Raw genomic sequence first — 27,021 nt, 5'->3', positions numbered from 1 at the left:
CGGTCTATGACAAGGTTAATTGTACAACGCTCATTGTTATCTTTCCCTTACTAGGAGCCATAACGTGATCAGAAGAGCCCCCGGTATGTTAGAACATATTGCCCTTGACTTTTGAAACCCTGGAGTACACTATAGCATTTTGTAGCGATCCATTACGGCCTTGCTTCATGTCTCCATCCATCCTTAACTAATGACCTGGATGTGTAACAGGCAAGGCTGTGTGGTCCTGTCCTAACACCTGCTGGGCTGCTGACACGGCCTTCCCACTGCTCTTTCGGCTTCACCTTTGATTAGAATTAATGATGGTTCCCAGAGGTTGTAAGCTCGCTTCCCATCCATCCATCAGCTTGGGACAAGGATTTCACAGAGACCACTTTCCAACTCTAATTCACTGCACAACACAGAGGTAAAGGGCAAACACAGCAAAAAGGCTACACAACGGAGCCTCAATACACAGAGAGAAGACGGAATGTAGGCAATGCCATAGTATCAGTACTGGTAAGTGAATGCAATGCTTTCATCCTCCTGGAAGTAGCCATTATATTATCATTCCAATAGATCCGCTATACTGGAGAGGTGCCGGGGTTTCTACTCAAGGCGCCAAACATAAGAAAAGAACTACAAATCACAATCTTCAAGCAGTTGTCAATCCTTGAGGATTATGCATTTATATTATTATTTTTGTGTTTTAAGTGTATTTAAGAGTAAAAATTATTTTTGCAATTGGCTTTCATTAAAAATGTTGCACTATTTGGTTTTTACTGGCTCGTTGTTTCCCTGCACAGTCAACCTTGATGTTGACCGTGGTCATTAACCTGATGAGAGGAGCTTGGACAAGGACAAATAACAGTCACAAATTCCACATCTGAGCATCACATCAGGGTGACTGACAGATTCTCAGTTACCTCATTCTGAAGCAATAGACAGTAATGGTAGGGTCACACAACCCTCGGATGATCAAAATCAGACATGTTTCCAATTTTTTGCTTGGACTACTGGGTCAGAAAGAAAAAAATCTGACGTGCACAGCCCCATAGACTATCACGGGTACAAAGACTATGGACAGCACTCATCCAAGATAGTCTGTCGTGTGCACGAGCCCCAACACAGAGGCTATAGATGGCCAACAGGGCAAAATTTGTACATTGAGGCTACAAATCATATTTACATTTTTACACAATTACATGTGCCTAAGTGAAAAAAACAAGACAAAAACAACAACATTTCCACATCGTGGGTTTCCAGTATTCGAAAACAATATGACCTCATTATATAAGGAAAAAAAGTGATGTAATTTGCTAATATGCTTTGTGTAGTAATAGTTCATGGTTTGAAATATATCTCCTCGCAGCCACTGAACATAAACCTGCACAAAGATAAAACTGTGATCATGTCATGCTCATGTAGATTTAGTAAAATCTGATTCACCAGCGCAAAAATAGCAAAACCTGGGATTAGGTTGCAATAGCAGAGAAGGGCGCCATTGTTGCAGGAAGTAAACAGCCATGTTGTTTTATATAATCCAGACCCTTCAAAAGGTACCTGGACTTTCAAGTAACTTTTCAGAATAGGCATTTTTTGTGCATACTACATTATGTGAGGAATAACATGATATCTGATTTATATCCAATTTTTCCTCTGCAGGCATGATCTTTCTTTGCAATAATTTGCAAATAATACTCAAAGCTAGTGAGAGGAGACTAGATGCTATAACTTCCCTACCTGATCTAGCTATCACAATAAATGAAATCACACTTTCCCCTGTCCTGGTAATCCTCTGCCTCTGAGTAACCCTTGACTCTGCCCTGTCCTTCAAACTGCACATCCAAGCTCTCGCCACCTACTGTTGCCTCCAACTCAAAAATATTTCCGGAATCCATCCTTTGCTCAACCCCCCTCACTCTACCAAATGCTTGTGCATGCACTAATCATCTCCCGCCTCAACAACTGCAACATCCTCCTCTGTGGTATACCTTCTAACACTCTCGCACCTCTCCAGCCCGTCCTTAACTCTGCTGCCCGACTAATGAATCTCTCTCCTTGCTACACTCCTGCTTCCCCTCTTGCAAATCCCTTCATTGGCTCCCAATGTATCCAGTTTAAACTACTAACACTGATCTACAAAGCCATCCATAACCTTTCTCCTCCGTATGTTTCCGATCTAATCTCTCAAGATCTTCCCTCATGTAATCTCCAGTCCTCCTAAGACCTTCTTCTCTCCTCCACGCTTATTCGCCCCTCACCCACTCGCCTCCAAGATTTCTCCCGAATATCCCCCATCCTCTGGAATTCTGTGCCCCCACACATCCGGTTATCCACCACATTTGGATCCTTCAGACACCTGAAAACCCATCTCTTCAAAAAAGCTTACAACCTGTAATGACCACGCGGCCACCTCAACACCATTGGAGCTACTGCAACCCTCGACCTACTGTCTCCTTTCCCATAATCCTGTAGAATATAAGCGGGCAAGGGTAGGGTCATCTTCCCTCTGTACCAGTCTGTCATTGTTAGTTTGTTTACTTTAAGTGATATTTGTATTTTGATGTAACCCCATTCATTAATTCATTAATTAGGCAGACAGCAGGGAGGAGGAAACTTTACAGCAGTGTAGATGTGAATCCAGCTCTTGAGGTAAGACACTTGCTAGAAAGCTCAGCACAATCTGCCCGTTTTCTCACTCCTCTACCCTCTCTTAATCTCCCCTTCATAGAGTATAATAGGAGGTGTACCCTGACACCTCACTGTGCTGGCAGTCTGTCTTGCCTGGAGCCAGACTAAAGGCCCCTTTACATTTAGCGATGCACCAGCGATCCGACTAGCGATCCGACCTGGTCAGGATCGCTGGTGCATCGCTAAATGATCGCTAGTGAGCTGTCACACAGGCAGACCTCACAGCGATGCAGCAGCGACGCAGCGCACGATACTCACCTTTCACACACAGCGATCCTGACGTCCTCCCGCCCGCCTCCACACGTCGCTCGTCGTCACAGCAGGAAGCTGACGACGAGAAATGGAGCTGGACATTCTCGCGCGATCAGCGATGGACAGCGGGGGAGCCGGTCGGAGGTAAGTATCACACATAGCGATATCGCTATAACGTCACAAAATCGGTGTGTAAAACCCCCTTAAGTTGATCTGCTTTTTTCAGAGTGGATGGTAAATTCTGAAGACAGTGGGGGGGGGGAAGAAGTGGTTCATAAGTGGAGAATAAAAGCTGATTTTTGTGAGAAACTATATTACAAAGTTTCTTATATCCATCTGTACTTTTAACTTATGCAAAGTTTCTTGAAAGTTCACTTTCGACTATCCCGAGCTGGATATTGTATATAAGGCTTCACCAGACTGGTGTCCACTGGTTGGGCCCAGTCCTTTTGCCTGCCCTTATTCACACACTGAGGTCAACATTGACACAGGGTAAGGTTTTAATATTAGACAGTGTAGGATTGTCCCAATCAGTTACCTTGTCATGGTGGGATGGCTTTTATGCTATTTTTTTATTAAAAAAAAGTATTACTAAAAACTCTGTGTTGTTTAAATGCACTTTTTGCTTTTTATTTACTTAGCTACAGCAGGGTATCCTAGCTGGAATCTGTGATAGCAGATTATGTTGGACACCGTGCAGCTTTCCTGTATGCTAAATGTTAATCCTCTACACATTCAACGGAAAATATTTCCAGTTGCACAATTTCTTTAACGGTTTGAATACCGTTAAAAGGAATCTGTCAGCAGGAGTTCTCACCATAAACTATTTGTATGTGCATGAAACTCTTTCAAAGAAAAGTCCAGCATTACCTTTACATGACCAGTCTGTTCCTTTGTTACTGAAAATTCAGCTTTTGAACTGATATGCAAATGAGGCTTAAGAGGGGGAAATAGAGCTGGAGTGACAGTGGCTGGGACCCTAGGAGGTAGCGACCATGCTATTTTAGAATTTTGCATAACTAGAGGAGGAAGATCTGTGAAGACGTCAAGGTTAGATTTCAGAAAGGCAGATTTTAAGGTATTCAGAAAGAGAATAGGAGGGATCCAATGGCTGGATATCCTAAAGGACAAAAATGTCCAGGAAGGATGGGAAATCTTGAAAAATGAAATTCTCAAAGCACAATCGCTAACAACTCCGAAAAGAGAGAAGAATAGGAAGCATTTAAGGAAACCAGGATGGATGAACACAGAACTTAAGCACATGCTAAAAAGGAAGAAATAAATGTTGGAAGAATGTCTCATGTGGGGTACCACAGGGCTCTGTCCTGGGCCCTGTATTTTTCAACATCTTTATCAACGATTTAGATGAAGGAATTGAGGGTAAACTGATTAAATTTGCTGATGACACAAAGCTAGGAGGGATAGCTAATACTAGAGAAGAGAGAGGATTCAAAAATATATAAATAAACTGGAGCAGTGTGCAGCAACTAACAGAATGGTTTTAAACAGGGAAAAATGCAAAGAACTACATCTGGGCAATAAAAATGAAAAAAGCATATACAGAATGGGAGGAATAGGGCTAAGCGACAGCACATGTGAAACAGATTTGGGTATATTAATAGATCACAGACTGAATATGAGTCAACAGTGTGATGCAGCAGCAAAAAAGGCAAATGCAATTCTAGGATGTATTAACAGAAGCATACAGTCTAGATCACGTGAAGTCTTTATTTCCCTCTACTCCTCTTTGGTCAGACCTCATCCGGAATACTGTGTCCAGTTTTGGGTGCCACATTTTAAAAAAGACATCAACAAACTGGAGCAAGTTCAGAAAAGAGAAACCAGAATGGTGACCGGTCTGCAAACCCTGTCTTATGAGGAAAGGTTGCAGGATTTGGGAATGTTTAGCTTGCAGAAGAGAAGACTGAGAGGAGACTTAATAGCTGTCTACAAATATCTCAAGGGCTGTCACATTGTAGAAGGATCATCTTTATTCTCATTTGCACAAGGAAAGACTAGAAGCAATGGGATGAAACTGAATGGGAGGAGACACAGATTAGATATTAGAAAAAACTTTTTGACAGTTAGAGTGATCAATGAGTGGAACAGGCTGCCACGAGAAGTGGTGAGTTCTCCTTCAATGGAAGTCTTCAAACAGAGGCTGGACAGATATCTGTCTGGGATGATTCAGCGAATCCTGCTTTGAGCAGGGGGTTGGACCAGATGGCCCAGGAGGTCCCTTCCAACTCTGCGATTCTATGACAGAGACATCATATCTACAGCCTTATTTGCATATCAATTCAAACACTGATTTCTACGTAACGGAGGAACGTACTGGTCATGTGAAGGTATTGCAGGACTTGTCTGTGAAAGAGCTGCATTTGGACATAGCTTATGGTGTGAAATCTTGCTGACAGATTTCCTTTAAAAACACATTCTAAATATGCCCAGGGTGGCGAGAAAAGAAAAAAAAAAAATTGATACTCGACTACCGGACCAGTTGTGGCTACCTGGTCATTTCTTCTGGTGAGTGGTCATCATGTGACCACTGCAAACAATCATTTGCAGCCTTCATATTTCACCCATGCTGTAAAAAAACAATTACTCTTCTCTCTTGCACTGAATGATGCAGCTGGAATAAAATGGCAGGAGACTGGCGGGGGACACAGTGTGAACTACAGAGGAGTGGTGTCAGACCAGTAGAGAAGCATCTTTTTTTTTTTTTTTCATTTTTCCACCACCCTGGGCCTATTTAGAATAATGGCAAACCCTTAAAAAAGATTGTGAATATGTAGATGCTTAATATTATATTTATCTTACAGAAAAGTAAGTAGATTGGTATCCAATATGTATGCCATGGCAGTTTACATCTGGCAGGAGATAACAATGTGACATACAGATCGCCTTCCTGCTTCATCAGAAACAAATATTACTTAAAGCTGTGTAAATTAAGGGGAACGGGTCCTAAAAAAAAAATGATCTTTTAGCTGTTTTTATGCAAATTTTTTATCCTTCCCACTCCTGCACAGTGCCATTTGACCAGATTTGAGCATGTACAGGAAACACTCCTGGGCAAAAAATAGGGTCTGATTTAGACTATCGCTGCTAATGTTCATGTGAACAACAGGAAATACTGTAACATCAACTATTGTAAATGGTGTGCCCTGTGCTGTCTGGTATGTACAGAGGTGTTCATTGTAATTTTGTATGTGATGATAATGAAACTGCTGAAAAGTCCTCTGTGCAGAAGAGGAATTGTGAATATAGTAATAGGATCATGTTATCAGTGTGAAAATGGCAAGATTTACTTATTCCTTTTTACATAAATCGTGATAATGAAAAATAATTTTTAAAAACCCATTTAACATAAAAATCTTATTTGAACAAAAGGTCATTTTCTGATGACAAATTCCCTTTAAGGACCAATATTTCATGAGAATGATTATACTAACCAATTATGTGTTTAAAGCATCTTCTGGTTATAGCTTAAGAAGTCAAGACTTTCAGGCGTGCTGATGAAGACAGGCGGGTCGGAGAAGGGTCAAGGGTCCCATATTGGCCATTTTCTTGATCCATCCTCCGGTGTTACATGGCAATGGCTCTTATCCCGTGACAGGGAAAGTAATACCACAGCACATTCTAAAGCATGTTCTACCAGCTACTTATTGTATAAAATATTAATTACACGCCAGCAAGGGTGTGCGGTTATACAACGTATTAGATAACAGAGTTCCTGCTCGGCCCTAAATCAATAAGAGTCTATTCAGTATCAATTATCCCCAACTCTCTGCTGAAAATATTCAGGCAGAGCAGCGCACCGACAGTACAGCATTACCATCAGTGGTAGGCCGATGTATCCCGCACCGGAGGGGATCTCCATGTGCATCACCCTTCCCATTCACAGAAAACAAACTACAGATATTCACATTGACCCCAGTAACACATACATGGCCTGGATTCTTGCCTTCATCTAAAAATCCCTTGTTCTTGAGCAGCCCTGTATTCTTTACACTTTTTTCTTAGTTATCATTTATCAACTTATGAGAAATTTAGGTAACCGACAATATTGCAACCCCTTGTACTGGTACTCAACGTTCCCACAACCTTAAGGCTGTGTTCACACACAGCGTTTTTTTAGCGGTTTTTACCGCGGTTTTCACTATAAAACCGCTAAAAATAAGCTGCACAGTCATTTCAATGCATTTTGCACTTTGTGTGCACATTGATGCGTTTTTTACCGCGAAAAAAACGAATCGCTGTAAAAACCGCAGCATGCACATTAATTTTGCGTTTTTTTCCGCGGTTTAGGCTTCTCCCATGCTTTTAGAAACCGCTGCGGTAAAAAACGCATCAAATACGCATCAAAACCACGCAAAAAACGCACAAAAACCGCCGCGGAAAAATAGGTGCGGTTTCTGGGAAGGGATTCAGGTTTTTGTGCAGAAATTTTCTGCAACGTGTGCACATACCCACAAAAGGGAATCTGTCAACAGGTTTTTCTGCTTTTCTGTTTATGTTTGGAACAACATCCCGCCGATTTCCTTCAAAATCTGTGCGCAAGAGCAAGTACGTAGAGGAACTGATGCTGTTTGGAAGACAAAGTGCGGTCACACCAAATATTGATGCGATTGTTGATTCACTTTGCATTTTCTTAATTAATAAACTATTAAATAATGCTACTTTTTAAAGCATTCTTACTTTGCAGCATTTTATCCACACCTGCTTAAAACTTACATGGCAGCAGGTTTACTAGCCCTGTAGCGATAATCTCCTGCTGATAAAACAGCGATTTTATCAAAACTACAGCAAGCAGCCTAGTAAGTGACACATTCCTGGAATCAAGGTCTCTGTCTCTATTATGCTCCAAAAACCTTGTGACAGATCTATTTAGTGGGAAGAGAAAGGTGCCCTATTCTTGTATGGCAGTGTAATAAATTTCCATTTAAAAGTCAGACCGGCATTATGGACTTTCTTCTACTGCATTAATATGAAAGAAACCCACCAGAAAACATAAATATGGGTCCCGGCCCATAGCACGGATGCGTACAACATAGATCATTAATAAGACCGTGTACATGGTCACTACCGCTAAACCCACCAATGAATAAACTAGCAATAAGATAATAGATACAGAAAATGGATGTGGTCGATATATCACAGTACATTGAAAAAATAATATAAAATCCTTATGATTTGTCCAACTTCATAACTTAAACAATAACTAAGACCTTTACAACAACAACAAAAAATTGACCTTAAAAAGTTTTTAATTAGGAAACAAGGAAAAGTGTCTTACCTAAAAAGGCGAGGTTTTTCTCCAACAGCTTTTCTCTTAGAAGTACTTCATGCTCATGGCCAATGGAGCTGTGCAATTAAGGGGTTAAGGTCTAATACCAGGACAATTCTATACATTTACACCTTTGTTATGTTTCTAAAGGTATTTTCATAATTGGTATATTTCACATGAATTTTGCCGTGTCATCAGCATGAAGAAGATCCACAGAAAATCCCTCATTATCTGCAACGAAAAATCCGTATTGGTGATAATATTAGCGTTCCAAGAGATTCGTCTCTGGGGCCAGTAACTTTTCCCCCTGCATGAGGTTGACAATCATAAGCATGACATGCTACCAGAGAAGGTTTTCCTGTGAGAAATTAAATGAAACTCTGCTCTGTGGTCGGACTGCCGGCATCTACTGTGTAAAGTAGAGCAGAGCTGTGTTTCATTACTAACACTACTTGCAGCTTTCATCTCAAGGCACTGTCAGCTCTGCTTTACCCCCCCCCCCCCACACTGACTGCTGGGGAATGAGAGCTGCAGAGGTGTTTGTAATGACACATAGCTCTTCTAATCTTCCCTCCCATACTTGTAATCGGAGTAGAAACTGGCAGTCAGATCACAGAGGAAAGCAGAGCAGGGCTGTGTGCCTGACATTTTCTGGGGGGGCGTGTTCTTGATCCCCTGCAAGACGCCTCTTGCTTATGATTGGTCAACTTCCTGCAAAGTCGAATATCTGGTAACGCCCCCCCACCCAGACATAGCATGAGTTAGAGTCTAAGCTTTATAAGCTAAAAGGATGATAAATTACAGAATAAAAACTATGAAACTATGTTTTAATCACCTATGCCGCCATTATTCCATGATGTGACCAGTTTAGCGTGCTCAAACTGGCAAAAGGTCCTCCTTACCATAGATGTTCTCATCGACTCTGCAGAACATGCACTGAACACCCTGTACGGCCATAGATTAAACCCTCGTTACTCTACATGATGAAATCCTTGTGTAACACTAAATTATTATGTACATTGCCTAATGAAATTCGCAGTCCTGATCAGGCCGAAGTTCTGAAAAATAAAAATAGATAAATGGATCCACGGGGAGCGGAGGAGCGAGAGGAAGAAGATAAGTGGAGGGCGAGGACAAACAGGGACCAATACAGGAGCTTCAAAGTGATTTCCTAATGTAATGGTGGCCGAAACACTTAGAGATGGTCTATAATGTTACTACCTGTTATTGATGGATCTCGCTGACCAAAAGGCAAAACTTGTAAATAATCTCACAGGCCATTTTCCGCCCAGTGAAAATCAAAGGCCCCGCTTCCCGTAATCCTGAGAACCTTCCTGTGAAATAGCCCCCTGCCATTTGCAAAGAGCCCGTCTCCGTGCTGTACTCTGTGCATATATAATTACCCAGTTATATTCAAAATCAATACACAATCCTTCAGAAGACATTATGCTTTTAAAACCTTAAACTTTCCATTGATTTTTTAACTATTTTATGTGCCCTGAAATTAACATGTAATTTCTGAAAACTTTCGCCCTGATGTAACACTTTCATACGGCCGTAAGTCATAGGGCTTGTGCAGCCCTGGCCAACGGAGGCTCGGCGGGGCCCATAAAATCTCTTACGCGCTGTGTCTGGAGGCCAACGTGGTCAATTTCGTACGAGTCTTTTTTATGTATGTTAAAATGGTGGCAATTTTTTTCTTTTTTTGCCTTATTTAAGTCATCTATGACCTGTCTAGAAAATAAAGATTTCTATGTAGTAAATATGTTATACTAAATTCTAAAATGTTAGCCATGTCCCTATTTCTTGTCATTTTTAAGTTTTTCAGCTGGTGAAAAAATATAAAAGTTTAATAAATGGCGTAAAACATTGATAAAATTGGCTCAGGCATGGACTTTTAATTTTCTACCCTCAATTCCCCCCCTTCCCCCCAAAAAAAGAGTTATTATTTACACAGTAAAGTGAAGTTTAGCAACGTTTCGGTTCATGTACCCTTCGTCAGGCTCTCAATAGGGCAACTTTATTGGAGGAAAAAACATGCAGAAAATCTACTTGTACTAAGAATCTAAGGATAGTGTAAAAATGACTATTGCTCATAGGTGGTACAACATGCAGTGGTGTCACACCGCATTGCTCTATATCCACTGCATGTGTTGTGGCCGTCGAACACCCAAGAGACATGCAGCTGCGGGAACTTGAACATATTACTCGAGCACGCCGAAGACACTTGGTTAGCAGCCGAGCATGCTCAGATAACACCTCACTGTCACACTCATTGCTAATTAACACCCATTCTCTTCTTTGCAACATAAATTGGAGGTTGATCAACCCACCTTTTGCCTAAAATAAAACAATCTGCGCCAAAAAATTGGTGCAAACTTAATAGTAAATATACCCCAGATTGCCTACAGCTCTGTAATAAGGATCCATACAAATCCTGTGTTCTCACTATGGGGATCCGTGCACACACTTTTACTGTGTAGGAGAGCCTTCAATGTGACCATACACCTGAGCTGTCTTCCCCAACTACCATCCAGGGACCATTGACAGCAATTTATCTCCCAAGAAAACAAAAGGATCTGGTGTTGAAATTACACAAGACCCTATCCACATTGGGTAGTAATGGGAAATTACTGATGAAATCATTGGGTTCTGCCAACTTTTCTCCAACGTGCATGGAGACCTTAAAGTGAATCCGTCACTAGGTTTTTGCTACCCCATTTGAGAGCAGCATGATGTAGGGACAGAGACCCTGATTCCAGCGATGCGCCACTTACTGGGCTGCGATAGAATTCCTGTTATATCTGCAGCAGATCTATCAGTTCTCTGAGCTCTGTATAACCCCACCCACATGCCTGATAGGCAGCTTTCTGTGTACATTATGCATGGCCATAAAGCTGCCAATCAGGGTTGGGGGTGTGTGGTTGGACTACCAGGTTTACTAGTCCTCTAGTGACAATCTCCTGATTTTATCAAAACTACAGTAAGCAGCCCAGTAAGTGATACGGAATCAGTGTCTCTGCCTCTATATTACGCTGCTTTCAGATTAGGTGTGAAAAACCTGTTGACCGATTCCCTTTAAGAGAGGCTCATATTTCCAAGTCTTAGACAAGTCATGCACAACCCCACCTCATTTTAGGCTGCCCGTTCTAATCCTTCGGCATGTAAACCCCATGTCTGGCGTGTTATCCCGCACACCTGGCGGTATGGAGAGTACAAATACACACATTTATTAATGGCCTGTCACATGTAGTTTCTTTAGCTAACTCTCCTGAGTAAGCACAAAGTCAAAGCTAGCAAGGTAATGCCACTTCATATCACAAGGATGATATTTCTCAATATCTCCACAGGCCAATCAAGCATTTCCCTGATAGTTTCTATCAAATGCTAATCAATTATTTCCTCACCAGCCATGATTTTTTTTCTAAACCACAAAGCCATTACGACCCATTATAATTCATTCCTCGCTGCCAGATGCTGCAGATGCAATGCTCGCAGTTTGCTGGCTGGGCAGGCTCAGGCAGGGTCACAGCCAGAGCCCAGTATTTGGGAGAGCTGCATTAATACCATACCTTAGCATACAAAGCACTCGTCCTTCATCGGAGAAGCGGAAATCCCCGGGACCAACAACCCTACAGCACGAGAGGCCAATATCCGCCGCCATTACACAGCCATTATGGACAGGGCAATCATACGTCACATAAGAACGCTCCATTTAACACAAGCATTGCAAGGTCCGTTATTAACAATGTCTTTTTAATTAAAGGGGATGTAAGGCCAGAAAAATACCTATTATAGGGCTCATGTCTGTGCTAATCGGTCCAAGCTTGTGCCGCAATGCATGGACCGGGCACGGCTGTCCGAATGTCTATGAGGCTGTGACACTCAGGTCGGGATAAAAGTGACCAGTGAATACTCTGTGTCCCATGCAGAGGTCTCTGACCAGCAGATCGGACGCTTTTTGAAAGTGGTTGTCTCTGATAAAAATTTAAAAAAAAAGTGAATTGAATCTGAGTCTTAATTCTTTGAAATATTAGAGATTTCAAATTGACCTCTAAGCCCACGTTAAGCTGGCACTTAAAGGGATTTGTGTTAAATAATAAGTGTGCTTTACACACCCTCCTGGGGTCCTCGAAGTCTGTTATTGTCTGCAGTGCTGACGTCATGAGGATAGCTCTGCAGCCAGTAACTGAGCTCAGTGACATCCGCGCTGCAGACAAACAACAGGAACTGCAAGAAGCAACAGAGACTCAGCACTGGACACAGGAGGGTGAGTAAAGCTTTTTTTTTAAACTGAGGCAGGAGTACAGGGGTGTTCCAAAACCGGAAAAGCCCTTTCATGGAGAAGTGATGGTGAGGCAATGATATCAAAAAGTCCGCTTAAATAAAATTAGAAAACTGATTCTATAACTGTATGGAATATCACAATGTGTTTCCACCCAGTATTGGGGTCTTCATCAGGCTCATAATTCATTCATCCAAACATGGGGATAAATATATGATAATGGAAGGTGCAATTCCCCACTTCTTGCTCAATCATCCAAAGGGCAAAAGACAAAGAGGTAAAAAAAAGCTTCTTTTATTATAAAATCTTAAAAAGCCTTAAAATACTTTCTATCATTTGTATTCTGCATCTGATGGAGGGCAGGATAATATGGTAATATCCATTATATAGCACATAGAACAGGATCCCACCATCGGTAATTGAGACAATTCAGGTGCCCCCACCCCCACACAAGGACCATTGTAGCAGGCACCGAGCATGCCCACAACATTCTCCTATACTAGTCATTTTTCAGTTTAATTTTTGTTGTCTTCGTTTTTCTATGTCTAGGTGCCGACTGTGTGGAAAATGTCTGAAACACTATGTTAAGATGATCTTCACCTCTATTCTGTCATGATCCATGCTGGATCATGACAGATAAAATGCACTAGTAACCTTTTTTTTCCCTCAAGCTTTGGTGGTTTCAGTTCTAGTTTTGCCCCCGGTGGCCGTTAGGGTCATTGCACTCTGGTTTCTTTAGTTTAGTGCATGTGAATATAAAGCAGGTGTGATTGCTCTGGCTCTGCTATAAAAGAGTGTCAGGTGTTGCAATCACTGTTGGTGATAGTGTTCATTTCAACCATCCTTGGTGGAGGATAGATCTAGAGAGGTCCTGGCAGCTCAGTCAGAGCCCTGTTGTGGAAGGAGTCAGAGGGGATTTCCTTGCAGCTCTGACAGAGCTTGGTGGCAGCTATTCAGAAGGAAAGCTGCATTCTGGTGGTGGACTCTGTTGATGGGAGCAAGAGCAACAGAGCAAAGCTAAGTGGTGTTTCCCTGTTTGTATTTTTCCCTGGTGTGTATTAGTACAGCGGTGGGGCCAGTGCCTGCATCACCCAGCTCCCTAGCAAGGGATAGGTATAGGGTGTGCTAGGGTGACAGGTATCCTGATCGGCGCCCGATGCGGAACCGGCCTGGGGAACGTTAGGAGTGTGAGGGACACTGACTCAGGGGAGTGCAGGAGGTCTCCACGTCCCCGTTCCCTATCGCAGGGCCCACCGTTGTAACTGCTTCCCATACCCCCGTGTCATGTTGTTTTAGTTACCGGCCTGCGGGCCGTGTCACATAGGACAGTTTCACGTGCCGTGTCTTGTTGTTTCAGTTACCGGCCTGCTGGTCGTGTCACACAGGAGGGGTCCACGTGACATATTCCTTCTTTTAATCTTCTTTCTCTTCTGTCCTCTTCCTCCCTACCCCCTTTTATCTTCCTTTGTTTGATTGCCTTTCCCTTCATTCCTTTTCTGACACCTTATCCCCCCCTATACTGTAAAAACCCCCTAATAAAAAGAATTTTCAAAAAAAAGAAAAATATCTGCAACTACTATAAGTACATCTAATCCTATTTTTGACACATTTCTCAAGTGGAAATACGACCACAGCCCAACTAGATAAAGGACATTTGTCTACGAGGAAGCAACAAGCGTCCTGTACTCATTTCTAACTAACGATCCTCAATAGCATCCTCAATAATCAGAACCTCCCACTCCAGTCTCCAAAACTATACACGTGCTGCTTCAATTCTTTGGAATGCACTTCCCAGGTCAATACGATTAGTCCGCAATCCCCACAATTTTAAGCGTGCCCTGAAAATGCATTTATTCAGACTGGCCTATCGCCTCAACACATTAACCTAATCTATCCCTATGTGGCACAGCCAAAAGTTTTTACCATAACCAGGTTCCCCGCATCATGTTCCCACATGCTTTATGCATCCATTAGCCCTCTGCATCTGTACTGTTACACACTTAACATTATGGCTGGTCCATACAATCAGGGCAACTGTTACCACCCACCTTTCGTGTCTCCCTTTTTTCCTCATAGTTTGAAAGCTTGCGAGCAGGGCCCTCATTCCTCTTGGTATCTGTTAAGATCTATGTGATTATTGTTATGCTGTAATGTCTATTGTCTGTACAAATCCCCTCTGAAATGTAAAGTGCTGCGGAATATGTCAGCGCTATAGAAATAAAATGTATTATTATTAAAGATGCCGGCACATTTCGAGCCTTTACAGCTGCCGTAATAACACCCAAAATAATATACCTTTTCTGCAACAGCACAAAAATATAGACCTGAATAGGTAGAGTGAAAGGAGAAAATGTTTAGATTTTTGAGGCGTAGCCCTACAAAAGGGGATGTGAAAGTTTTAAAGGATACTGTTTTATGCAATCCACCAAAGGTCCATTGCAGAAATCATTGACAATACACTGGAAAAGACAATACAAAGTATATTACCTGGAGTTAAAGAACACTGAAAATCATTAATTACACGACTGTTACATTTTTATGTAACCTGTACAGTTTCAGTGCAGTCCCAATTATAGGTAACATTGTTAGTAAATACACAGAATACATACATACAATATTTACTTATGTTTTATAACTTAAAGGGACTGACAGGTGACACATGATGCCTGTGATCCAAGTATAATTGCAGCATGTATCTGAGGTCAGGTTCGCTTTAAAGGGAATCTGTCACCTTTTTAGTGATATCATGTAAAGATATCACCCAATTGTGCATCCCATAAGGATTCTATTAGGATTTTCAATTCCCCTGACCCCGCACCTTTGATGCATAGATACCTTTATTATCTTGGTGGAGATGTATGGAAATCGCTGCGGTCCAGTCCGATGGGCGGGGCTTATTCGCCTTCTCCCCCCCTCCTCAGCTTGCTGAACGTAATCTTCATCTGTGAATATCACAGATGCCGTAGTTTTCCGCGCTTGCGCATTGAAAAGGCTTCCAGCGCTTGCGCAGTATGCTTTGCCCAACTGTTGGCAAAGCATATAATCGTTACTGCGCATGCGCCAGTATTTTTCAGCGCGGTCACAACTGGGTGATATCTTTACATGATATCACTAAAAATGGGTGACAGATTCCCTTTAAAAAGAACCTGTCACTTTCCAAAAATATGTAACTTTTTACCCGGTATAACATTCCTAAATCTGGCATTGTTTTTCTGGTTACCGTGCCTCTCCGTTCTTGAGATATGACCCCCTCTTATATAAATATAAATCTAGTTGCCTTAGCTAAGTGGGCTTGTCCATCAACTCCTCTCTATGTGTCACTGAAGTCCACACCCAATTGTCAAAAAGACTACATTTTCATACAAGGAAGATGGGTCATATTCTCAGGAAAAGGAGAGACATTAAAATATAAGAAAAACAATGTCAGATTCAGAAGAATAACCGCATTTACAACACCTCCAAAAAATATACAAATTTTTTTCCCACAATTGACAGGTCCTCTCTAACTGATGTATTATTTAATGTGGTTGTCAAATCGTTACCTGATTGACCTGATTGGCAAGGACAGGGTCCGGGATCAGAGATGGGTCACGCATCATACTGTTCACGGTCTGCTTTGTGGCTGTAAAGAAAACATTATTACTTTATATGCCAACGACTTTTATTTCTTTTTAAATAAAACACCTCTTATACTTGATAAGTTTTGGGTAACAATTTTCCGATTGTACCGCCAATGCCCAGGCCCCAATATTCCAAACCCACTCTTTCCATATTTGGTGACCATGGTACAGAAAGTCCTCAGTATGTGTGTGTGTGTGTGTATATATATATATAGATATACACATACATATAAACACTCTGCGGCAAACTCTGTAATAAATGTGGGCTACAGTTTCTTCAAGCTATAATAACTGAGATGAAGAATTTGGTGCAAATTCGTCAGGACTGATGAATAGCATGTTCACACCATGCCAGTCTTGTTTGAGTACCAGGCGCCGAATACATTACGAGGCAGGCACCACAAATAAATGTGGCATTACTTTTTAGCGACTTGCGCCTTCATGCACCATGGCAGTAATGAAAGTCCAGTTAGAGATATTTCTGCAGCTAAAAAACATCGGCGCTTTGATGAATTTGATGAACGCAACTTCTTTTTAGCTCCAGCCATTTTGATTCAGGCTGTGTGCCCATGTAGCGTTTTTTTAAGGGTCAAACCGCATCAAAAACGCCTAAAAGAAGCATCCCATTCATTTAAATGCATTTTGGCCTTTTTGTGCCAATGGATGCGTTTTTTACCGCTAAGGAAACGCTTAGCGGTAAAAAACGCAGCATGTTCATTAATTTCCGCTTAGGTCCGCGCGCAAAAACGCGCAAAAATCGTGGCAAAACCGTGCGTTTTCTGGGAAGGAGAACCCGTTTACTGAGCGTTTAAAAAACGCTACGTGGCACATAGCCTCAAACTGGCATGAAAATGGCAAAAGTCAGAAACTTTTTGCCAACTCTGTGTTGTGCAAAAATGTTACAACTTTTCAAAGCTTTTACATCATTTATCTGGCGGAAGAGCTTTGATGAATTGGGCCCATTGTTCTTTGCCATAGCAGCTATATAAGATCCACCAATATTTACATATGTGATTTATCTTAAATGTGTCTCAGGTTACAGAACCGATCTTCAGTCTGTGATATTAGAGGCAGGACGGTGGCTCAGTGGTTAGCACTGTACTATATATGGGACAGCACAGTGGCTCAGTGGTTAGCACTGTTGTTTTGCAGCACTGGGGTCCTGGGTACAAATCCCACCAAGGCAAGCATCTGCAAGGAGTTTGTATGTTCTCCCCGTGTTTGCGTGGGTTTCCTCCAGGTTATACGGTTTCCTCCCACCGTCCAAAGAGAATAGGGAATTTAGATTGTGAGCACCAATAGGAACAGTGATGATGATGTCTGTAAAGCACGGTGGAATATGATGGCACTATATAAGTGTAATAAACAATAATACATAAATGATAACATCATGGGTGGTAAGTGACGTGAGAAACATGTAATTAATAGAGTTTCCAGACTAAGGTTCTACAGATGGAAAGTTGTCATATAGCATTTGTAAAGCATCTTTAACCCCATTAATAACTGCGGACGATGCATTCTAGAAGTGATCCAGGACATGGCTGACCTTCTGCTGTAACCAGTTGACAGTGGAAGTCAAAACAAAGGAAGGTGCCACTTAAGAGTGGGACAAGACTTACTTCCTGCCTTCCTGGACTAATCATCAATTTCTATTTGGAAACCTGTAAAGCGCTATTAAGGTCACCTCCCAAGAGTCAGATAATCTAACACTCAGATCCGGAGAAAAAACAGTCACTTATATTTTTAATGGTTGAAGGTTACAACCAATGGAATGATGCAAAGAAGAAAAGTAATAGGCAGAGTAAATGTCAAAAACTGTAAAAGTAAAAATAGGAATTTGATTACGCATGGTTTCATAAACTAGACGCCCATTTTTTCCAATCTCACACAAGATCTTTAATTCTTAGAAATTAACAGTATTTTTAAGGAGAACCTTTGACCAATCTGGGGAGGGCTGACCTTTTTATTAAAAAAAAAAAAAGTGTCGGCAGTCCCATATTGCTGATTTTCTAAAAATCCTCAGAGTGACAGCCTCAATGAAATATATGACGCTGACACGATCAGGCCAGTCCGTGTATTAGTGGTCCTTACTCGGACCGATTGGCATGAACATCTGAATAAGTCCTAAATGTTTCTTGAAAGGTCACAGGTTTCAAGCATAAGACAGACCCAAACTTCTAGGTTACGGGATCCAGGCATGCAGAGAGGGATTTTGCGACCGCTCCTCGAGTTGAAGATTGAGATCTTGCTCTTTGAACTGAGCGCTGCCGTGTACTTTACCGAGATGTTACCGAACAATAACCACTCAAATAATGTTGACTATTCATGGCAAGAGCAGCCATGGAAGTTTGTGGGATCCCATTCTATATGCCGGGATCCCACAATATAGAAGTTTGGCCCTTTCAGATGATATTAAGGACCTTTCTGAGCTCTTTGGTTAATAGGTTATTTTTAGACAATCACCAATCTGGGGCTGCCCGCTCTTTTCTTAAATAAAAGGAAAGCCCCAGATTGGTGATAGGTTGTCTTTAAAGTATCCTTCACATGACAAAATTTGAGGCTAAAAATCTAATGGTTTGAAAGAAAAGCTGCAACGGAAATTTCGCACCACCACAAACCAGACATTGATGACCTATCCTAACGATAAGCAATCAATGATAAAATAGTGGACAATCTCTTTTAATGGAAGTCACCTACAATTCCACGAGACAAGGCAATTCCATTTAGACTTCTGTCAAAGGCCTCTCACCCAGTCCACTCGTACCCTACTAGGCACAGATGGGAGGTGAGAACCCCAAACTGCTCTTTACAGTTGAAAGTCATTTCTTTTTAGAGAACATTCTGGTTTCGATAAAAAAAAAAGTCAAGAGATGAAGCTTGTTGAAGGGTTGACACTGAACTACAGTAGGTAGCACTAGGAAGCCAGCTTTCTTCGGGTACTATTACATTTAGTGATGCACCAGCGATCCCGACCAGCGATATGACCCGGTCAGGATCGCTGGTGCATCGCTAAATGGTCGCTAGTGAGCTGCCAAACAGGCAGATATCAGCAGCGGTCGTTACTTACCTGTCAGAGGCGGCGATGATGACGTCCTCCGCCTGCGTCCACGCGTCGCTCGTCGGCATCAGCAGGAAGCCACCGACGAGAAATGGCCCAGGACTTTCTCGCGCGATCACCGATAACCAGCGGGGAAGCCGGTCGGAGGTAAGTCACATGTAGAGATATCGCTGCTGCCTCACAAAATCGTGACGCTTTAGCGAAATTGCTAGAGATATCGCTATGTGTAAAGTGGGTTTTCCTCTTGGACAAGAGCTTATTTAGGTACCATTAAAGCATCAAGGCAGTGGATGAACCCTCCTAGAAACAAGACTTGTACACCATGGGAAACTCATACCACAGGTTGAGAATCTAGGATTCACACATGGCCCTTCCAAAAAATTAAAATAGCATCAAGTTTTTTCTGCCCTCCAGACTATGACAAACCCATACATTTTGTTAAGCAGACCATGATGTAGAGGCTAAATTAGCACAATCTCTGAATTTCATGCATCTGAGATAAGTAAAGGGAGTAGATACGAGACGAAATAACACAACAAACACTGTAAACTGAAATCACTGAAATCATCTGCCGACTTCATTGGTCAAGAAGAGTCTTAGCTGAAAGCGTTTCACAAACAAATAATTTGTATACTGAAGTTCCAATCTGAAGAGTGAAACATCTTTTGAAGAAGAAAGAGATGATGCTGCTCATGATATAATATTTTTAATGTCTATCTCATTAAGCTAATAAGTTGCCAGTGAAGAAGACATTCTCATATCTTGCAGATTTTCTTTACGCATCACTGTCAGTGGACTGATAATTTGAAGTTTAATTAAACTTGTATAAGTACGGGTTTAATTATTAAGTAAGTCTCTTCCACCACCAGAGAAAAATCTACAGCAGGCAGCCCGTGTGGAAGAGGGTAGATGTCGTACTGGAAGGCTTATCAGACTTATTTCTCACATGTGCATTGACATAATAAAATAATGCCTATACTTGTGTCCTCTACGGTAAAGCCCTCCGCACATGGAGCTTCCCTTTATTAATTATCAATTCTTCATACATTTTGTAGCAGTAAACAGGTAACATGAGCAACAAATTATCCTTTAGGCCTCATTCAGACAAGAGTTTTTCACATTCGAGTTGTACCCATGGTTTTCACAGATTGAACACGAACCCGTTATATTGTATGGGGCTGTTCACATGTCTGCGTTTTTTATCTGGGTTGTGTATCCACGGTAAAATGATGAAAATATGTGAGTTTATTAGCTGCCTCATAACTGAAAATCACCCATACAAGTCAATGGTTCCGTGAAAATCACGGACAACACACGGATGGAATCAGTGCACATCGTATGCTGGTTGTCAGGGGCGTAACATCCATAGCAGCAGCCCACAAAGCCCTCTTTCCTCTCTCCATCATCACAATTTCAGAGGTATCCACGTCCCCATAATCAGGACCGTTGAGTAGAATGGTGGACCAGGGAGCCGTTAAGTGTGAGACTGCGCACACAGCAGGCGCAATGATGACACTACATTGCACCTGCTGTGCTGAAGACTCAGTACTCGCACTACACGAACTGGAGCAGCGCAAAGGCGAGTAGTCTTTTTTCTTTTTAATGTCAGTAATTGTAGGGGGCCAGTCATACTGAACAGGGGTCTGATGGGGGCCAATTAGAACTTATACTGTTCAGGTCCTTGAATTCTATCATTGATGAAACACTGATGGTAAAAACGGACACACGGACCAAACACTGATGGTAAAAATGGACACATGGACAAAACACTAATGGTAGAAACTGACACACGGACCAAACACTAATGGTAGAAACTGACACACGGACCAAACACTGATGGTAAAAACTGACACACAGACCAAACACGGATGGTAAAAACTGACACACAGACCAAACACGGATGGTAAAAACTGACACACAGACCAAACACGGATGGTAAAAACTGACACACAGACCAAACACGGATGGTAAAAACTGACACACAGACCAAACACGGATGGTAAAAACTGACACACAGACCAAACACGGATGGTAAAAACTGACACACAGACCAAACACGGATGGTAAAAACTGACACACAGACCAAACACGGATGGTAAAAACTGACGCACAGACCAAACATAGATGGTAAAAACTGACACACAGACCAAACATGGATGGTAAAAACTGACACACGGACCAAACACTGATGGTAAAAAACTGACACACGAACCAAACACTGATGGTAAAACCTGACGCACAGACCAAACACTGATGGTAAAAACTGAAACACGGACCAAACACTGCTGGTAAAAACTAACACACGGACCAAACACTGCTGGTAAAAACTGACACACGGACCAAACACTGATGGTAAGAACTGACACACGGATTAAACACTGATGGTAAAAACTGACACACGGACCAAACACTGATGGTAAAAATTGACACACAGATCAAACATTGATGGTAACAATGGCCACACAGACCAAACACTGGTGATGAAAACTGATTCACGGACCAAACACTTAAGGTAAAAACTGACATACAGACCAAACACTGATGGTAAAAACAGATATACAAACCAAACACTGGTGGTGAAAACTGATACACGGACAAAACACTGATGGTAAAAACAAACACACGGACCAAACTCTGGTGGTGAAAACTGATACACAGACCAAACAATGATGGTATAAACTGACACACAGACTAAACATGGATGGTAAAAACTGACACATAGACCAAATACTGATGGTAAAAACAGACACACGGACCAAACACTGATGGTAAAAAACTGACACACGAACCAAACACTGATGGTAAAACCTGACGCACAGACCAAACACTGATGGTAAAAACTGAAACACGGACCAAACACTGCTGGTAAAAACTGACACACGGACCAAACACTGCTGGTAAAAACTGACACATGGACCAAACACTGATGGTAAGAACTGACACACACATTAAACACTGATGGTAAAAACTGACACACGGACCAAACACTGATGGTAAAAACTGACACACGAACCAAACACTGATGGTAAAACCTGACGCACAGACCAAACACTGATGGTAAAAACTGAAACACGGACCAAACACTGCTGGTAAAAACTGACACACGGACCAAACACTGCTGGTAAAAACTGACACACGGACCAAACACTGATGGTAAGAACTGACACACGGATTGAACACTGATGGTAAAAACTGACACACGGACCAAACACTGATGGTAAAAATTGACACACGGACCAAACACTGATGGTAAAAATTGACACACAGATCAAACATTGATGGTAACAATGGCCACATAGACCAAACACTGGTGATGAAAACTGATTCACGGACCAAACACTTAAGGTAAAAACTGACACACAGACCTAACACTGATGGTAAAAACAGATATACAGACCAAACACTGGTGGTAAAAACTGATACACGGACAAAACACTGATGGTAAAAACAAACACACGGACCAAACTCTGGTGGTGAAAACTGATACACAGACCAAACAATGATGGTATAAACTGACACACAGACTAAACATGGATGGTAAAAACTGACACATAGACCAAATACTGATGGTAAAAACAGACACACGGACCAAACACTGATGGTAAAAAACTGACACACGAACCAAACACTGATGGTAAAACCTGACGCACAGACCAAACACTGATGGTAAAAACTGAAACACGGACCAAACACTGCTGGTAAAAACTGACACACGGACCAAACACTGCTGGTAAAAACTGACACACGGACCAAACACTGATGGTAAGAACTGACACACGGATTAAACACTGATGGTAAAAACTGACACACGGACCAAACACTGATGGTAAAAACTGACACACGGACCAAACACTGATGGTAAAAATTGACACACAGATCAAACATTGATGGTAACAATGGCCACACAGACCAAACACTGGTGATGAAAACTGATTCACGGACCAAACACTTAAGGTAAAAACTGACACACAGACCTAACACTGATGGTAAAAACAGATATACAGACCAAACACTGGTGGTAAAAACTGATACACGGACAAAACACTGATGGTAAAAACAAACACACGGACCAAACTCTGGTGGTGAAAACTGATACACAGACCAAACAATGATGGTATAACCTGACACACAGACTAAACATGGATGGTAAAAACTGACACATAGACCAAATACTGATGGTAAAAACAGACACACGGACCAAACACTGATGGTAAAAACTGACCCCGCTTGAGGAGGAATAGAGGTAGCTGGTCAGGAGCCCTTGAAGCAGGTTGGATGAGTGATGCAGTAGTTGAGTATGAATTCTCTTTTTTTATTTTCACACCACGCTGGGCCAGTCTGTAGGTGACAGGAACCTTTATGGCTGGTTGCCATTACCTACAATGGCGGTTGCATAACATCCCATTTGGGATGTGTATCACTGCTTTAGAATACAGTTTGTGTGATGTGCTGATCTGCACAGTGTGGTGCAGAGTCATGTTCTGGAGCCATTCAGTGTGCAATCCCACCCAAACATAGGGAATGGATGGGGGGAAAATAAAATACCACTTTTCTATTTAGGAGGGGCATGTATTTATATGCTAAAAAATGATAAATGCACACATAGAATATAATAATGGCGATGAGATTGGATTTTCTACTCTTTCCAGCAATCTCCTTGCTGTACATTCTGCATTACAGGAAGATTCTCTCCATTAACATGACAGAGCTCTGAAGTCTTCCTCATAGGCATTCTGCAGGCCCGGTAGGGTTTCTATCTGTTTTGCAAAAAATGGCAGTCTTATTAGAAACTGATGACAGATAAGGCCCTCACTGCTGTGCAAAAACGCTCATTTACCTCAACAGACAAAAATCTTCAAATACCAGGTTATTTCTACATAAGCATAAATGTGTCATTTTGTTTGGATGATACGTTCTGTAGAACTGTTCCTGCAGTTTCTCAATTTTGAACAGTCACAAGAATAAACTGAACAACACATGAAAGCAAAATTCATAGAAGCTGTTCCCGGAAAAGGCTGCAGTCAATATAAGCATATATGTTATCAAATCATCTACAGTAAAAAAACAAAAAAAACAAAGCACTGAAAAAATAGAATATAACTTTACAAAAAACATACAAAGCTATGGGAACGACAGGAGATTAGTCTAAATAAACTTGACTACAGAGACTGTAAAATTTTGCTCTTCCCTTTCTTGCTCCGACATTGAAACTGATTGCAAAAAAAAAAAGAGTAAATCGTATGACCAGTTTCCTGTTCTTTAACAAAATAACAAATGCGGTCATCCGATCACACATGATTGTCATCCCATTGATTGAAAAACACCAAATTGTAATTTTACCTTCAAATCATCTGCTATTCCTAAAAGTTCAGATACTTTTGCCACTTTCAGACATGTGCAGGACAAGACATGTTTTGCTGCAGTTATTGCTGCACAAGGGGTTCACACCAGATATTGAAAGCAAAGGTTCACACACTTTTTGCACTCATAAACATGTAGTATTGGATGATTTTCCTCATTGAAAAAAATTATCAAGTCTAACATTTTTGGACTCATTTTTTTATTTGGCTCTCTTTATCCATTGCTAGGAGTTGTGTGAAAATTTGCTGTAGTTTATGTCACATTCATGCCGAAATATAGAAAATTCTGAAGGGTTCACAAACTTTCAAGCACCACTGTCTGTGTTTAATAGACTGAGAATATAAACTGGTCACACATTTTACATTTTTTGCAATCATTTTCTATGTCAGAGCAAAAAAGGAAAAGCAAAATTTCATAGGAACTCAGAAGAAGAGTTGTTGATCTTCATCAGGCTGGAAAATGTAACAAAATCATCTCTAAAAAGTTTGGACTCCAAAAAACCAGTCAGACAGATTGTGTCCAAATGGAGGAAATTTAAAATCAGTATTGCCCTCCCCAGAAGTGGGATATATCCAAGAGCAATGTGTATAATAGTTTGCGAGGTCAGAATGGAACCCAAGGCAACTTCTAAGCAACTTAAGGCCTCTCTAACATTAACTAATGTTAATGTTCATGAGTGGCAGCTGTAAAAACGCCCCAGCACAGCTGCCTCTCACTATGTACTGATCGGTGACTGAAGCAGTGCCGGCATTCCTGTATGACTGAAGGCCAACAGCTGCGGAAGGAATAAAGATCATTTCCTCCTGGAAGCTGGGCTTCTACTGCAGCGGCTGCACAGCTGTAGAACACGATTAACCTGCAGATTAACCCATAACTGAAGGTTAACAGTGTTTAGGGGCATAACAGGTTCCCTATAAATTCAGGCAGTGAGAAGTTCCACACGTGCACTGGTTTTGGGATACACTTATCTCATTTTTAGCCCAATAGTATGAGTGAGTTTACAAGTTAGTGTGGAATGTTGATTGCTGTAGCACAATATATACCGTAACTGGGTAGAAAGTGGAAAAATAAGGAAAGTTCCACTACTGGAATATTGAGTAAGAAGTTCTAACATTGTACCTTCATGTTTGTATAGCTGCTGGACTAAGATGTGCCATCTCGTGCCCCACTATACCATTAAGGTACCCAGGTATCATTTTTTATATATGTGTATTTGTTTATAGACAGTCAGGAAATGCCCCAATTTGGCTGTTCCTTTTCAAGATATTACCTGCCAGGAGGCAATCACAGACATATTGGATGACTTTTCCCTTTCCATTGCTATTACGCTTTTTTTTTTTGCCTTATGAATCAAGGCACTTTGTCATCGCAAACTAAAATGAGATGTTAAGAATATCATGCCTCGGAGTAGCAGAGAGCGAGTTCCTGGACTCATTCTATCACAGCGGAGGCTTTTCTACTGATGAAGTTCTGTCTGGGAACTCTTACGAGAAAGAAAATTCATGCAGTAATATAATGTCAGGTGAGGACAATACCAGTCCTTCTATTCTGCACTGTATGTAAACCATGTCATAACAAGATGCTTTGTTGTTACATTTACCAACTTTACAAGGGGTTGTCCATTTTTGGGGAAATATATATATATATATATATATATATATATATATATATATATATTAAATTAAATATTGTATGTCACCCAAAGGTGGACTACGCCTCTAGTTCTCTATTTGCTGTATAGATGCACATAAGCTTGTTCAATAAGGTCAGCCTGGAATACACAATTTGGAAATATAAATATCCCTCCCTTTGACAATCGGGTCATATTTACGTTCACTGTAATTGCAGAATCGTTAAATACAATATATTCAGTATATTAGGGACTTGACATCGGGCCATGGGCTGCTGGAGACAATCCAGCCCGGCCAATGCAGGGAGCCAGTCGGTCTCTTAAAAGGGTTTTAAGTTTTTCATACATAAGCAATAGACACTTCAGCTAAATGTAAAAACATAAATAAATCATGTCATCGATTTTCCAAAAAGTCACTTTAGAAAATAACTGGTTTTCCCTATTGTTAACCACTGGATAGCAGGAAATTTAACCAGTCTGCTATATTGATCATGGCAGTAACAGGCATACTGTGTGTGCGCTTAGAAATACTATTCATTGTTACTTCTTTTAGACTATGTTTACACGTAGCGTATATGTTGCAATTTTCCTCCTGCCTTTTATTTGCACATTTTCTGTATTTTCCGCAGATGTCAGCATCATAATGACAAATAACAGTCTTCTCAGATTACTGTATTTTCTGTTGCTTTTCTCCGTTCACTTGATGCATTTTTTGTGAAGATTTGAATAAGCCTTCATAATGTGTTTTTTTTTTTTTTTTAGTACAGACAAGCTTTGATCCTGCACTTATAAATGAAATGGTTTCTTTTCAAATGCGTTTTACATGCAGATTTTTCAGGCTCTCCATAAAATCCT

The 27,021-nt window shown here is 41.2% G+C and overlaps 1 protein-coding gene across 12 annotated transcripts in view; it reads right to left on the bottom strand.

Moving 5' to 3' along the window:
• Nucleotides 1–27,021, bottom strand: part of CDIN1 (CDAN1 interacting nuclease 1) — a 481,777-nt gene that overhangs the window by 225,019 nt on the left and 229,737 nt on the right. For all 12 annotated transcript variants that reach the window (XR_012232652.1, XM_073577871.1, XM_073577877.1 and 9 more), the window contains 3 exons: nucleotides 16,040–16,119; nucleotides 14,907–14,956; nucleotides 8,222–8,289 (listed from right to left, as the gene is read on the bottom strand). Coding sequence is in view for 11 of the 12 variants with exons in the window: in XM_073577871.1 (XP_073433972.1) it covers nucleotides 8,222–8,289; nucleotides 14,907–14,956; nucleotides 16,040–16,119 (198 nt within the window). In the remaining variant the exon portion in view is untranslated. The remainder of the gene's footprint in view (nucleotides 1–8,221; nucleotides 8,290–14,906; nucleotides 14,957–16,039; nucleotides 16,120–27,021) is intronic.

The sequence above is a fragment of the Dendrobates tinctorius genome, unplaced genomic scaffold (assembly GCF_039654945.1).
Source record: "Dendrobates tinctorius isolate UK_male_01 unplaced genomic scaffold, ASM3965494v1 ptg000057l, whole genome shotgun sequence".
Classification (NCBI taxonomy): Eukaryota; Metazoa; Chordata; class Amphibia; order Anura; family Dendrobatidae; genus Dendrobates; species Dendrobates tinctorius.
This window is presented reverse-complemented; position numbering and strand designations above follow the sequence as displayed.